At 37.2% G+C, this 15,009-nt stretch overlaps 1 protein-coding gene across 5 annotated transcripts in view; it reads left to right on the top strand.

The window, feature by feature from the left end:
* Window positions 1-15,009, top strand: part of ephb3a (eph receptor B3a) — a 109,973-nt gene that overhangs the window by 9,585 nt on the left and 85,379 nt on the right. For all 5 annotated transcript variants that reach the window (XR_012384973.1, XR_012384962.1, XM_068222928.2 and 2 more), the window contains exons 2-3: window positions 2,355-2,419; window positions 12,446-12,730. Coding sequence is in view for 3 of the 5 variants with exons in the window: in XM_068222928.2 (XP_068079029.1) it covers window positions 2,355-2,419; window positions 12,446-12,730 (350 nt within the window). In the remaining 2 variants the exon portion in view is untranslated. The remainder of the gene's footprint in view (window positions 1-2,354; window positions 2,420-12,445; window positions 12,731-15,009) is intronic.

The raw sequence follows: 15,009 nt of genomic DNA, 5'->3' as shown, positions 1-15,009 counted from the left end.
TTACCTTGACTTATTGGGATTTTTACAGTGTAGTATCATGAAAATATATTTAAAAAAAAATACAAAGAGGGCTAATAATTCTGACTTTAACTATATATATATATATATATATATATATATATATATATATATATATATATATATATATATATATATATATATATATATATATAGTTAAAATATTATGTGCTGTCCTTATGGCAAAGATAAAAGAAATCAGTTATTAGAAATGAGTTATTATGTTAAGAAATGTGTTGGAATATTTCTGTTAAACAGGAATTGGCAAAAAAATATACAGTGTAAACCCTAATGTTGTCTTTAGTTGACTGAACATAACTTAAAATTTAGCATTTTGGTCCTATCACTCAAAAATATGAGTTAATTTAACTTATGTACCATGAAACTTCATAAACGTAAGATGTGTGGTGAGCTAAAAATCATAAATAATCCTTAGGTGATTTTCACAATAGGTCATTTTCACAAATGTGGACTGTAAAATTCTAAGATGTGCAATCTTTTAAGTGCAAGGGCTTTTTTAAATCAGAAAACAAATGGCTTCAGGTATAATTATTCATTATAATATGAATAAATGGCTAACTATTTTCTGTTTTCACAGTATTTTATTACACACATGGACACACACACACACACACACACACACACACACATATATATATATATATATATATATATATATATATATATATATATATATATATATATATATATATATATATATATATATATATATATATATATATATATAGTTGAAGGCAGAATTATTAGCCCTCTTTGTATTTTTTTTCTTTTTTTAAATATTTCCCAAATTATGTTCAACAGAAAAAGGAAATCTTGTAATAATGTCTGATAATATTTTTTTTCTTCTGGAGGAAGTCTTATTTGTTTTATTACAGCTAGAATAAAAGCAGTTTTAAATGGGATGGGGTAATAATTCTGACTTCAACTGTGTGTGTGTGTGTGTGTGTGTGTGTGTGTGTATATATATATATATATATATATATATATATATATATATATATATATACATACATGTGTTTGTGTGTGTGTGTAATTCTGACAAAACTGGCAAGTTAAATAAACTTAAACATGCAAGTTTTGGGAGACTCCATTACTTAATGAAATTGAGCCAACAAGTTTACTCAATTATTTAAGTTCAGTCAACTTATTAGGGTTTTCAGTGTATAAGGGGGCTAATAATTCAGGAGGGCTAATAACTCTGACTTCAACTGTATATATATATCATAATTTATCTTCAATATATCACATATGACAATTGATTGTCCAACAGAAATCCAGTTATACTTTTACAAATGTGATTTTTATAATAAAACAGTATAAGTGCCGCTCTTATTTTTCCGCCTCACAAACATCACAAACTCCCTCCAAAGATTGTTTGTGTTCCTTTGTACTTTCCCATCCTCAAACTCTAGGGGAGTTCGGAAGAGATTTCAGAAAATATAATGAGACGTTTTGTACATCTGCTGACTCTACAATACCAAAGTTTCAAAGTACATCCTGTACACTCGTTTGTGTGAAACAGACTGCAATGAGCTGCAACGTGTACGAAAAAAAAAGAAGCATCGTGATGCCGTGCTCCACAATACAGCCAAAACGCACAGATGCAAAGAGCCGTAAGGAAAGACTCAATGCGGTCATGAGGAATTGATCAAAGCATCAAAAGAACTTCCCTCCAATTAGATGAATATTTCACACGCCGAGATACCCTTACAGCTATTTCATCACACAATGAACTCCCTCTCTGTGATTTACAGCGCTGTTAAAGCGAGGTGTACAATCCACATAAACGCCATGTGTACGGTTATCATGCGCACATTAATCAGCTAAGTTGATGTTCTGCTCTAAATATTCCATGTATTTGCTCACAGATGTGTGTGTGTGTGTGTGTGTCACATCGGCTTCATCGAAACGCAGACTTGCAAAGTGAATAAAACATTGGCATGTGCGGTTAATTCGCGGAAGCCGGCTCACACAGTTTTGCTCCACTGATCGGAGTGTGTTTAAAGAACAGCGAGCGCCTGGGATGCAGAATGTCACCGGCCCTGCGAGCATCCCTGCGGTACGCAACAGGATCTGTTCTCAGATCAGCCACAGGCCAGAGCTGGAGCGGCGAGATAAATGCGGATGGCGTTATTAGTGTGCAGACTGAAAACAGTGATTAGGCCTTGCTCAGAGTATGCAGGGAATTCAAATGAGTGAAGTGCTTTGATATGTCGCTGGGCAAATTACGGTTTTTAACGCGACGATGCTCTGTTGTGTGTTTGGAAGGGAGGTTTTCGCTGTTTACTGAGCCTCATTGATTGCTTGTTTTGCAGAGACTCTTATGGACAGCAGGTGGGCTACTACAGAGCTGGCGTGGACCACCTATCCTGAAAGCGGGGTGAGTTTTGGGGCATTTTTTTGTTCCTGTCCAAATAAAAAGAGCATTTTAATCAACACAAGCACTAGGGATGCATGATATTGGGAAAAAACTGACGATTTTCTGCTTTTTCTGCAATGTACATTGAGTTGAAGTCAGAACTATTATCCCATTTTTTAAAAATAATTTTTAAAAATATTTCCCAAATGATGTTTAACAGAGCAAGGCATTTTCCCACAGTATTTCCAATAATACTATTTTCTTTTAGAATTAAAGCAGTTTTTAATAAAAAAAAAACATTTAAGGTAAATATCAATAGTCCCCTGAAACCATATAGCAATGAATCGCCTAAAGAACAAACCATTGTTATACAATGACTTGGACAATTACTCTAACTTGCCTAATTAAAGAAGATGGAATAAAATACCAGTGTATATCAGAGAGAGCAGCACTTTTAATAATTTTAAAACTGTTCTTAATTTAATAATTTGGCTAAAACAAAATCAAATATGCAGCCACTGATTTGATTTCATTTTATTGACAAATGATGTATTGTATTTATTGTACTGTAAGTGTATATTGTATTTGTTATAACTGTTAAATTTGTTACTTCCTGCCCAGGGACTACAGATGTAAATTAGCTTTATAGCTAACTCTGGCACAACATGTCATGTTGTACATTGTCCCTGTATAAATAAATAAAGTAAATAAATAAATTAACTTAATTAAGCCTTTAAATGTCACTTTAAGCTGAATACTAGTATCTTAAACAATCTAAATATCTAGTCAAATATTGTGTACTGTCATCATGGCAAAGATAAAAGTTATTAGAAATGAGTTATTGAAACTTATGTTTAGAAATGTGTTGAGAAAATCTTTCCAAGAAACAGATGTTGGGGTGGAAAAAAATTATACAGGAGGGCTAATAATTTTGACTACAAGTGTATATTGCGATCTGAATATAATTCACGAGTAATTCTCTTCAGAAAAAAATCTTGATTTTACATTGATTGGGATGATTTTGTTTGGTTGAGGGCATCTGCATAAAATATACAAAAAATAAGGCACAAATGAAAACAATAAAAGATAAATGAAAAGTGCTTCATGGTTTTTAGTGGGTGTCTGCTGGGTTTTAAAAAGTTTTAAAATGTTATAAATTTCAAAACCTAAATTTTTAGGCCTTAAAATGTCTTAAATTCACTGACATATTGAGCCCTTTCATACACTTGGCGCAATAAGGGGCAGGACGTGATTGCCCCGATGTGTTGCTATTTTCAGGTCAGCGCAATCTTAATTTTCCTGTTTTGCGCCACGTTGTTAAAATAGTAAATCCAATTGCGCCACTTTCTGGACACATTGGTGTTCTGGTCGTGAAAGGAGATGTATTAAGATGTGTTGCTATTTTGAGGAACTAAAATAGAGTGTGCTATAGAGTCCATCGCAGAGCGGGCTAGTTGTGCCCTTTGCTTTTACACATTGCTTAAAACACACCAGGATGTACATCAATATACAAATATTGTTACAAATGAAAAAGAAAAAAATGGGGGGAGGGGGGGGGGGGGGGCTTTTTTCAGTTTATTCACGACAACTTGCTTTTGCATATTTATATTTGTTTTTATTACAAACAAGCTTAGATTTGTCCACCTTTCAGGTTTTAGACCATATGTGGCAAAGCATGTGTGTTTAGATATAACTAACCACACTTCGTTATTATTGTTCATTTATTCATTTGATGGAATTTAGAACTGAATTTAAAAAATATTTTTGAAACAAATCTTTGCGCTTAACAAACAAAATTATAATGTAGGCTAATGTCTGTGCGTACAACACGTTTCCTTATCCACGAAAGAGAGAAATTGAAAGTAAAGGCAGATTGGAGGAGGCTCATTCTTTATCCTCTCGCTGCAGATGGTCTGTTTAACTGATTTCTCACTAGTGAAGCGCTGAGTTTTTACATTTACAAAGTCCACCATGTAAATAGCAAAGGCGCCATGCCGCGACTCAACTGACTCTTAAAGGGAATGGGGGATGAGACTCTGATTTGTTTATTCTCAAAACACACCCATAACTCATTAAGAGAATAAGCTCAACCCTGTTAGACCATGCGCCACAGCGGAGAGCATATTTTTTTGTCCATAAAATTGCAAAAGTGGATTTGGATTTGTGGATTTGCGCCTAGATAGTAAAATTAGAGCCCAAGCACATGTGATTGTGTTGACACTGAGACCAGGCACGTGCACACATAGGGCTGAACCTGTGCAGTGCACATGCCCTTTTTAGTCTTGGAGAGAAAGTGCCCTTCCAAAATGATCAAAAGTGCCCCCGCGACGAACCCACATTCCCCCTACCGCCCTTCAGTAGCGCGAGAACACCTCTCTTGAGTACGCGCGCATCCCCCAACACCCCCCCTTGCTTTACAGTACACGCGCGACAACACCGCAGATCACAACACCGCTCTTCAGTACGCGCATGACAAAAACAACAACAACCCCCCCCCCCCCTCCGCTTTACAGTTCGCGCGTGACAACACCACTGATCAGAACGCACACGACAACACCGCTCTTCAACAACATCAACATCCCCCCCCCCCCTGCTCTTCAAAAAATTTATCCTGCACATGCCCTTTGGACAGTCTCTGCACGGGCCTGACTGAGGCACTCATTGACATTAATTGAGATGAATAAAGGATTTTGAGGAAGAGACTGGATTTTGCAGGTAATCCATGGTGTTTAGCTATTTGTTCGTGCTGTCTTTAGAAATGCACTTAGTGTTTTGAAATTTTCAATTTTGATCTAAGAAATGTATCAAAGCGACTGAGAAGAACTGTAACCACTTAACAAACACCAAAAATGTTAAACATCATGTAGCTACACATGTGTATGACCGTCATCTTCACTGTATGCTTATTCATAACAAAATGAAACCTATAACGTAACCTACCTCCATTCATTTTCTTCGGAAAATATGAAGCATACCCTGTCTCTTTTGAAGAACATGAGTTTAATAATCAATAATGGCCAAAGTATAACGTACATAAAGTTTATACAATATAGGAAATAAAGGCAAGCAATCAGTTGTGCAGAATTAATGTACATGGTTAAATGAATATATTAACTTTTCTTTGCGCTCAGCCAAAATATGTTACCTAAGAACAAGTATTCAATTCAAAAGGCCGAAGAGTCGTTAGATAGAGACCAGATTAATTAAATATCACATTTAACAACTATAGTGAGATAACATCCAGCGGTAAATCCTTGATGAACTGTCCGACGTGCACTGCTCTCACCTGGGGAGGTGTGCTCAAAGCACCTGCTGACTGCCTGGAGATCATACGTCCGCATACGCTTCAGTGCATGCCAGAGTGTGTGTGTGTGGTCACAAGGTACGTTTTCAGCAGTATAGTGTGGACGAAGATCTTTTCAGAAACATTAGGTAAAACGCCATTGTGGACGTAAATCGTTTCAGTTCTAAAATACAGTTTTAAAACTAAAACGTATTAGTGTAAACTGGGCTTCATTCATAAATTGTATACGATTTGAGATCCCCCAATGAGAGGTAAATTTAGGGGTGGGGTTTAGGGGCACACCTTCTTTTAAAAACCGTACGTTTACGAGTTTATTTGTATGAATTAGCCACATTTCTGACAATATGTAAAAATAGGTACATTTCCTTCTGCAATCGGGCTGAACTATCCCTTTAATGAGCAAGACAAATAAAAGGAGAAAGACTCTCAAGACTCAGAGCAGCAGTTTATTTTACACATGTGACTGGTGAAGAAATTAACCAGCGACTCTGACCTTAAGCCTCACACACACACCATCCAAATCCACTTGCTCCCGTACTATGATTTGTCTTTGGAATGTGCATGCGAAGTCAGTCAATGGAAATGATGGGTTGCCATGGAAACAATCTTAAGCAGCTCAGCCCTATTCCGCAGGCTGGTGCTCGATGTCTGGCATCTCAAAAGCCATGCATCATCATAAGTAATGTGTTCCTTCACACCTGGAGATAAACACATGCTACCTCTCGCTGCGATGCCTCTTAATTGTGTTGTGAGAAGTTCAGGGAACCCAAATGTCACCTTTGAGAAAGCATTTCTATTTACCCTAACCACCGACATGAATTTAATTGAGCATTTGAGTCGTTCATTATTCCTGCTTCCATTTAGTGCTGCTTCGGGGCTCGACTTAAAGCTGTCATCGGAGTAACAATCAGCGATATTTAGGGTTCGTCTGATTACGAATTTCCAGACTCTATTTGTTGGTCCATACTTACTTTGAAAACGGGACAGAAATGTAATGTAAAAATGAGCAGCAAATGCAAATACTCAATTTGTATCATTACAAAAAAAAAGCTTTCCTAAAACCTTGAACATACGTGTCTGTGTGTGTGTGTATGTGTATACATTTTAATATTTATTTTAAAATCAAGAATATTTAGTTATTACAAAAGCCATGGTTGAATAGATAATTGACATAACAGCTTGAATCTTTCCTTAATATGGCTAATATGATTTTTTTTTTCTGTTTCTAATTCTATTCAAGGTAAAATTTTTACGTAAAAGCAATTATTATTGTAATATTTTCAAAGAAACAGTATAAAATATATTAATAATAATAATAGGAGTAGTAGTACAATGTTTTCTTTCCAACACAGCATTTTATGACCTAAAATATTAATATTAGTTATTTAAATTGGTAATAACTATTTAATTATTAAATTAATAATATTAGTCATTAAAAATCACTATAGTCATGGTATGAAACGCTTCTATTTTTGTATTTATTAATTGATTAAACAGATAATTCATCTAAAACTGAAATTTACCTCATTTACTATCCCTCATGTGGTTTTTAAACCTTTTTGAGTCCCTTTCTTCTGTTGAACACAAAAGAAGATATTTTGAAGAATGCTGATTGCTGGAACTCATTGACTTCCGTAATAGGATAAGAAAAATACTATGGAAGTCAATGAGTTCCAGCTACCAACATTCTTCACAATATCTTCTTTTGTATTAAAGAAAATAAAGAAACTTACAATGGTTTAAAATAATTTCCATAATTGCTTTTTTTTTCAGTTTAATACAAAAGAAGCTATTTTGAAGAATGCTGGTCATTCATTGAACACTTATTGAGCTCCATAGTAGAAGGAACATAATATGGAAGTCAATGGGTTCCAGCTACCAACATTTACAATTTCATCTTTTGTGTTCAACAAAAGAAAGACCCTCAAATAGGTTTTTTAGGGTGAAATCTCCCAATTAGTAATAATAATAATAATAATAACAATAATAATATTAATAATATTAAACATTATTCATTGTTCCTTACAATAATACTCAAAAAGATTGTGCACTGATTAAATTTCACTGTGGGTGAGACTTGCTTAGCGCAGCATTACATAAATTAAAATCAAGCGATTGACAGTCCTGTCAAGGCCACAGCTGATTGGGACAAACTTCAGGCAACCAGTATAGCTAGTGGCAGTCTAGCAGTTAATAAATAAATAAAACGGCATGTTTCTTGCAGAAGAACATTGTAGTTCTCAGTGGGTATGGATATGATGAGTCACACAGGTACCGGGCGACTTCGCAGCAGGGATCGACTCCACACATCTTAAAAACTCAGAATATAAACACTTTTATAGACTCTCTACAGTGATTCAGGATAAAACAAACACAAGGTTTGGAAGATGTGCTGGATCATAAAATACATGGTGTGTTGTGTTATTTACAAAAAAGAAATACCGCAGTTTTAAAGGGATAGCTCACCCAAAAATGACAATTACCTAATTTATTGTTTCTCATATAATTGCTGACCACATAAGGAGATATTTTGAAGTAGGGCTGCTATTCAGTTTCGATTTTGACCTCCAACAATTATGACAAAAACATCATTCATAATTTTAAAACGTAGCTATCAAGATTAAATGATTATTGCATCATATCCCATCCTCTTTCCAGCAGTACGCGTTTGTTCTACTGCAAAGCTCAGTTTCACTTGAAAATGTATTTGTTTCATTCATTGATGGGTATTCAAGGAAGGGCACTTTTTTGTCAGACAGCTCACCGGTCAGGTATTCATCCGTGCTATAATATCAAGGCAAAAGTCAACATAGCTTGCGTAGAAGAAGATCCAGCTCCCAACCCAACTTTGACAATAGATTAACGGCGATATTTTTTATTGCGCGATAAGAGTCAACACGTTAACGCCAATAACGGCCCACCACTAATATATATATATATATATATATATATATATATATATATATATATATATATATATATATATATATATATATTAGGGATGTAACGGTATCAGAATTTCACGGTACGGTAATACCTCGGTATGAATGTCACGGTACGTTATTTATTGAATCATTTACAGGAAAAAACAAAACTTATGAAAATACTCCAAAAAAGTGCCAAAAGTGTCAATGACATACAAATTAGCCATCTATCTGTAAGCTTTTGAAACAGGAACTTCAATTTTAATAACAAAAAATTATTAAACCATGTAAAAAAATAAAGTTTCAATTTAGTATTGTTGAAAACTCATCACATTCAACATTTAATCACACTCAGCCCATCTACACAGATGAGAGCTCTGCTAGTCGGACTTCTCATCAAGCATCTCCCGCTGGATCTAATCTCACTATATTTATTAAACGGGATATTTCATTTATCTTGTTGTCTTTATCTAACGACATATTCCCTGACTTTGGGCATTGGAATCTATTACTTGTTCTCAGGTAACGTGTTTTGGCTGAGCGCAAAGATAAGTTAATGATTAATGTAACCAATTCTGTATACTGACTGATCGCTTGCCTTCATTTCCTATAATGTATAAACTTATTGTATGTTATACTTTTAAAATGGCCATTATCGATTCTTAAAACTGATACTCAGCAAAAGAGAGGCTGTGTTTCGTATTTTCACTGAAATTGAAAGGAGGCAGTGTTTTTATCGGCTCCGTTTTGTTATAAATATCCACACAGTGAAATTGACGCTCATCTTATGCAGCACGACGCCTCAACATGTCTGCTGTCTAAGTTGCTAATATTAAAATGAAAATAGGCAGTTCCTTAAATCATGTTTACATTTTATTGTTGAGAAAGTGAAACAACGAAGCCAGGGTGATGTGAATGAAGTTAAAGTACACTGTTCCCTTTGAAGATTTACCCGTGTCCTCGGTATAATCTGCTTTTCCATATCAAACTGAGAAGAAGAGACTGCAGCCTTGATCAAACTTGCGGAGTCTGAACTTAAGCAGGTCGCACACCAGAAGCGCCGCTCGGCGCCGCGACACGGCGCGTACATGACAGTTTAAAGTATCGCACACCAGACGCGCACATTCGAATGATATTTAACATGAAACTAATCAGATGGCGCTCTGTGGCGCGGCTGAAAAATGAACTGCGTCCTGAGCCGTCACCGGGCGCCGCCGACAGCCGCCGACTTGCGGCGCCGGTGTGTGTATCCTGATAGAAACCTATGATTAGAATTCTAAAATACATGGCGCTGCGTGGCGCTGCGCGCCGCCGAGCGCCGCTTCTGGTGTGCGACCTGCTTAAAGAGTTTTCCAGCTCTTTTCATCCCCGCTTCTAGCAGCACACTCCATTTCCGCATTACTGGATCTGTAGCGACAACAGACCGCAAGGGATGATGGTCAAGCATGGGCTGATGGCAATTGTAGTTTTCGCTACATCCCGTTCGCTTCATTCGCCTGAGCAAATTTTCTCAGAAGACCTATAGTTTTACCGAGTCATGCGACTTCGGTAATATCGAAAAAAAATAATATTGCGGTATGACGGTATTTACAATACCGTTACATCCCTAATATATATATATATATATATATATGAGCAATATCACACGAGTAGCATGTATATCGGCGGCTGAGTGCCTTAGTGGCCCCATCAGTGCCGATATACAGCCATATCACATTGCTACGAGTGTGATATTGCATTTATACAACAGTTTAACTGCACAATTGTGTATTTAAAAACAAAATCAAACATGGAGAGTCTCAAAAACCCTTTTGAATGAGGAACTACTTTCTTCTGCGTTGGATTCAAATCATAAGCTGTCAGTTAACCCTCTCAAGGCAGGCGTTGCTGATTTGCAACAGTTAAAAGCATAGACTTTGCCTGTTTCCAAAATTTAATTTGAGCCTGAAAGGGTTAAACAGCTGAGCAAGCATCTTTTAAAAATTCTAACGACACTTTAGATCTAAGAAGAAGTGCCGAGTTACTTCATAACTCAATATGTTTGAGGTTGATATTGAGCTCTTTTTCAGCCAACCATGTCTTTAAACAATTTACGGCCTGTACAGTTTGCCGCACAGTGTTGTAGTCATGCCGATTTTTTTCTAAATAGTCCAAATCTGCTGATGAAACAGCTACACTTCTTGCAGTTTGCTCCATTGATGTCGGCTTTTCATCTTCTTCATCTGATGGGCTTTCATAGCTAATATCGAAGGATACGTTCACGAAAAATGTATCATTTGCAATGTCTGTTTTGCTAAACGGATTCGCTGAGACGGTTTGAAATTTTGTATCTTTAAATAGCTTGCTTTGAAATCTTTGCAAGCGGAGTGATACATTATACATGGGTAAAGAAGCTGTATGTATGCTGATATTACCTAAATATCTCACGGCTATTAGCCAATCAGATTCAAGAACCAGACAGAACTGTTGTGTGTATGTATATATATATATATATATATATATATATATATATATATATATATATATATATATATATATATATAGGTTAGGGTAATAGGCAAGTAATTATATAACGATGGTTTGTTCTGTAGACTATCGAAAAAAATATAGCTTAAAAAGGCTAATAATTTTGATCTAAAAATGGTTCATAAAAAAAAAATAAAACTTCTTTTATTCTAGCCGAAATGAAACAAATAAGACTTTCTCCAGAAGAAAAAAACATTATCAGACATACTGTGAAATTTTTTTTTGCTCTGTTAAACATCATTTGGAAAATATTTTTAAAAGAAAAAAAATTCAAAGGGGGCTAATAATTCTGACTTCAACTGCATATAGTTTATAGATCTGTTCTCCAAAACTTTCTACACATATAACCCACTGATAATTGCTTAAGATAACCGTGGCTACAACTATGACTAAAATAATCATGGTTATGGCAGCAAGGTGGCGCAGTGGGTAGCACAATCGCCTCACAGCAAGAAGGTCGCTGGTTCAAGCTCCTGCTGAGTCAGTTGGCGTTTCGGTGTGGAGTTTGCATGTTCTCCCAGTGTTTGCGTGGGTTTTCTCTGGGTGCTCTTGTCCAAAGACATGTGCTATAGGTGAATTCGGTAGGCTAAATTATCCATAGTGTATGTGTGTGAATAAGTGTGTATGGGTGTTTCCCAGTGATGGGTTGCAGCTGGAAGGGCATCCCCTGCATAAAACATATGCTGGATAAGTTGGCGGTTCATTCCGCTGTGTTGACCCCAGATTAATAAAAGGACTAAGTCAAAAAGAAAATAAATGAATGATAATGATTATGATTTTTCCCATAATCGAGCAGCCCTGTTTTGAAGAGCTCTGGTTGCTGGCACCCACTGAGTTTAATAGTAGGAACAAAAAAATTATATAGTAGTCAATGTGTGCAAGCTGCCAGCATTTTTCTTTTTTTTTTCAGAGGAAAGAAACTCAAATAGGTTTTGAACAAGCAAAGGGTGCATAAATAAATTATTCTATTTTTTTTTTTATGTGAACTATTCCCTTTAAACTTTATGTCTGGCTTTATTACATTCCACCTGCTTACACCATGTCACATTCAATTGAAACTATACACAAGAAAGATTTCTATAAACTAAATGTGATGAAGGTCACATGTTTTACTTGGCTTCACTTGTGCTAGTTTTATCTGAAAGAAGTGCTGCGGTAGAACCTTATGATAAACCACACTCTCGTTACACCATTCCAGAGGTCTAATAGAATCTGCTGCCATTTTTCAATTGGACATTTAATTCCAGGAAAGTTGATCGCGCAATCAGTGACAGTATTTTATGTCCTTCTCAGTGGGAGGAAGTGAGCGGATATGATGACCACTTGAGCCCCATCAGGACTTACCAGGTCTGTAACGTGCTGGAGCCCAATCAGAACAACTGGCTCCGTACAGACTTCATTCCCCGTCGAGGAGTCCTCCGAGTCTACGTGGAGCTCAAGTTCTCTGTGCGGGACTGTGGCAGTATTCCCAACATCCCCGGTTCCTGTAAAGAGACCTTTAATCTGTTCTACTATGAATCAGACGGAGACATGGCCACGGCAAGCAGCCCACCGTGGAGGGAGAATCCTTATGTAAAGGTCAGCCACAATAATCACTTGTTTTAGTTTAAGACTTTGCATAATGATACATTTTTACAACGTTTTGCTGAATGGAGGTTTAATTTTAAAGAGAGAAGGAAAATTCTGTCATACTCTTTTGTTGTCACAAACATATCTCTTTGGATAACGATACAATTTTAAAATGCTTTGCTAAGTGGAGGCATTTTTTAAAGGGAAAATTAAAATTATGTCATCTTTTAGACTACTTACTCTTATGTTACTTTTTTATACTCTTATGAAACTTATATCACTTTGCGTAATGGCATAATTTTACAATATTTTGCTTAATGGCTGTATGGTTTTAAAGAAAGAAGTCCTGTCATCATTTACTTCAGGGAGAAGGGGGGGGGGATCCCTGGTCAGTACTACCAAGGTCATAGATATATACACTAGATGTCGCCTGGCCTATTGTTGTCTATTGGACGGAATGCGTCAATAGCGCCGCCATCTTGCTACAGGGTAGCGCTCCTTTGAAATGAATGCGGGACCAATGTACAGTGGAGGACTGTGGCCATCCAAAGCCAGAGATATACACATATATCTATGATCAGGAGTTTTCCTGGATGTTAGTATGTAATTTTTTTTTCTAATTACGAAAATTATAATTTTACATCACTTTTCTACATTGATTGATCAGTGACCGCACGGGCATTCCTGACAAAAAGCTTGTGTTTGTGTGTCCAGAAATTTACTATTCACCCTCCCTGTTAAATTTGATCTAATCATGTCCTGAACCACACCTCCTATCCTGCTTTCACTGCTCATACTGATGGAGGGAGCGATTCGTTTGTGAATGAATCCCCCGTTATGAACGACTCTTTCACTAACGTTAGCCGACAATAATACAAGTTTCTGGCAGCGCAGTATCACGTTGTTATATTTCTTTTGCATTGTTTGCTGATTTTATTCAACAAAACTAGCATAAGCCAAGTGTTTAGTGCGAGTTGGAGCTTCTTTGTCTTATGGTGAATGCAGTAAGTGACTGTTATCATCAATAACGTTACCTGATTAGCACAAAAGTTCAGAACATACAAAACCAGAAAAAAACGTAATATTACCTATGAAATGTTCTGCCTTTGTGCTTTGATTTCTTTGTTTGCTCGTTACTACACCCATAGACAGCGCTAAAGTCCAGCATCTTCACGTAATAACACTGTCTTGTCTAGTGCGGTTGAATGGCATTTGTCCTGGGAGCACTGTACCAATGTGGCGGCGCTATTGACGCATGCTCAGGGCCCCTATGCGATATCTAGTGTATATATCTATGCTACCAAGGTCAGCAATCCGGGGACTGTACCAAAAAGCTGAGGACAGAGAGGAGAGTAAGGGTGAAATTTTAGTTTTCCGGGAGACAGAACAAAACAGGAGATGGGACAGAAATACAGGAGACTTCCAGTAAAAACGGGAGTGTTGGCAGGAATATATAAGGGGTAAGGGGACGCAAACTGTTGACTGGGATCCCTGGTCAGTACTACCAACGTCAGCAATCTGGGGACTGTACCAAAAAGCTGAGGACAGAGAGGGGATTAGGGGTGAAATTTCAGGAGTTTTTCGGGAGACAGAACAAAACAGGAGTTGGGACTGAAATACTGGAGACTCCCAGGAAAAAAGGGAGTGTTGGCAGGAATATATAAGGGGTAAGGGGATGCAAACTGAAGACTGGGATCCTTGGTCAGTACAACCAAGGTCGGCATTCCCGGGACTGTACCAAAAAGCTGAGGACAGAGAGGGGATTAGGGGTGAAATTTCTGGAGTTTTTCGGGAGACAGAACAAAACGGGAGTTGTGACTGAAATACGGGAGACTCCCAGGAAAAACAGGAGTGTTGGTAGGAATATATAAGGGGTAAGGGGTCGCAAACTGAAGTCTGGGATCCCTGGTCAGTACTACCAAGGTTGGCAATCCGGGGACTGTACCAAAAAGCTGAGGACAGAGAGGGAAGTAGGGGTGGATTTTTAGGAGTTTTCCAGGAGACAGAACAAAATGGGAGATGGGACTAAATTACGGGAGACTCCCAGGAAAAACGGGAGTGTTGGCAGGAATATATAAGGGGTAAGGGGTCGCAAACTGAAGACTGGGATCCCTGGTCAGTACTACCAAGGTCAGTAATCCGGGGACTATACCAAAAAGCTGAGGACAGAGAGGGGAGTAGCAGTGGAATTTTAGGAGTTTTCCGGGAGACAGAACAAAAGGGGAGATGGGACTGAAATACAGGAGACTCCCAGGACGGGAGTGTTGACAGGTATGGCGTACTTACTT

This window comes from Danio rerio, chromosome 2 (genome assembly GCF_049306965.1).
Source record: "Danio rerio strain Tuebingen ecotype United States chromosome 2, GRCz12tu, whole genome shotgun sequence".
Taxonomy (NCBI): Eukaryota; Metazoa; Chordata; class Actinopteri; order Cypriniformes; family Danionidae; genus Danio; species Danio rerio.
The sequence above is the reverse complement of the archived record's forward strand: the minus strand, read 5'-3'. Positions and strand labels throughout refer to the sequence as shown.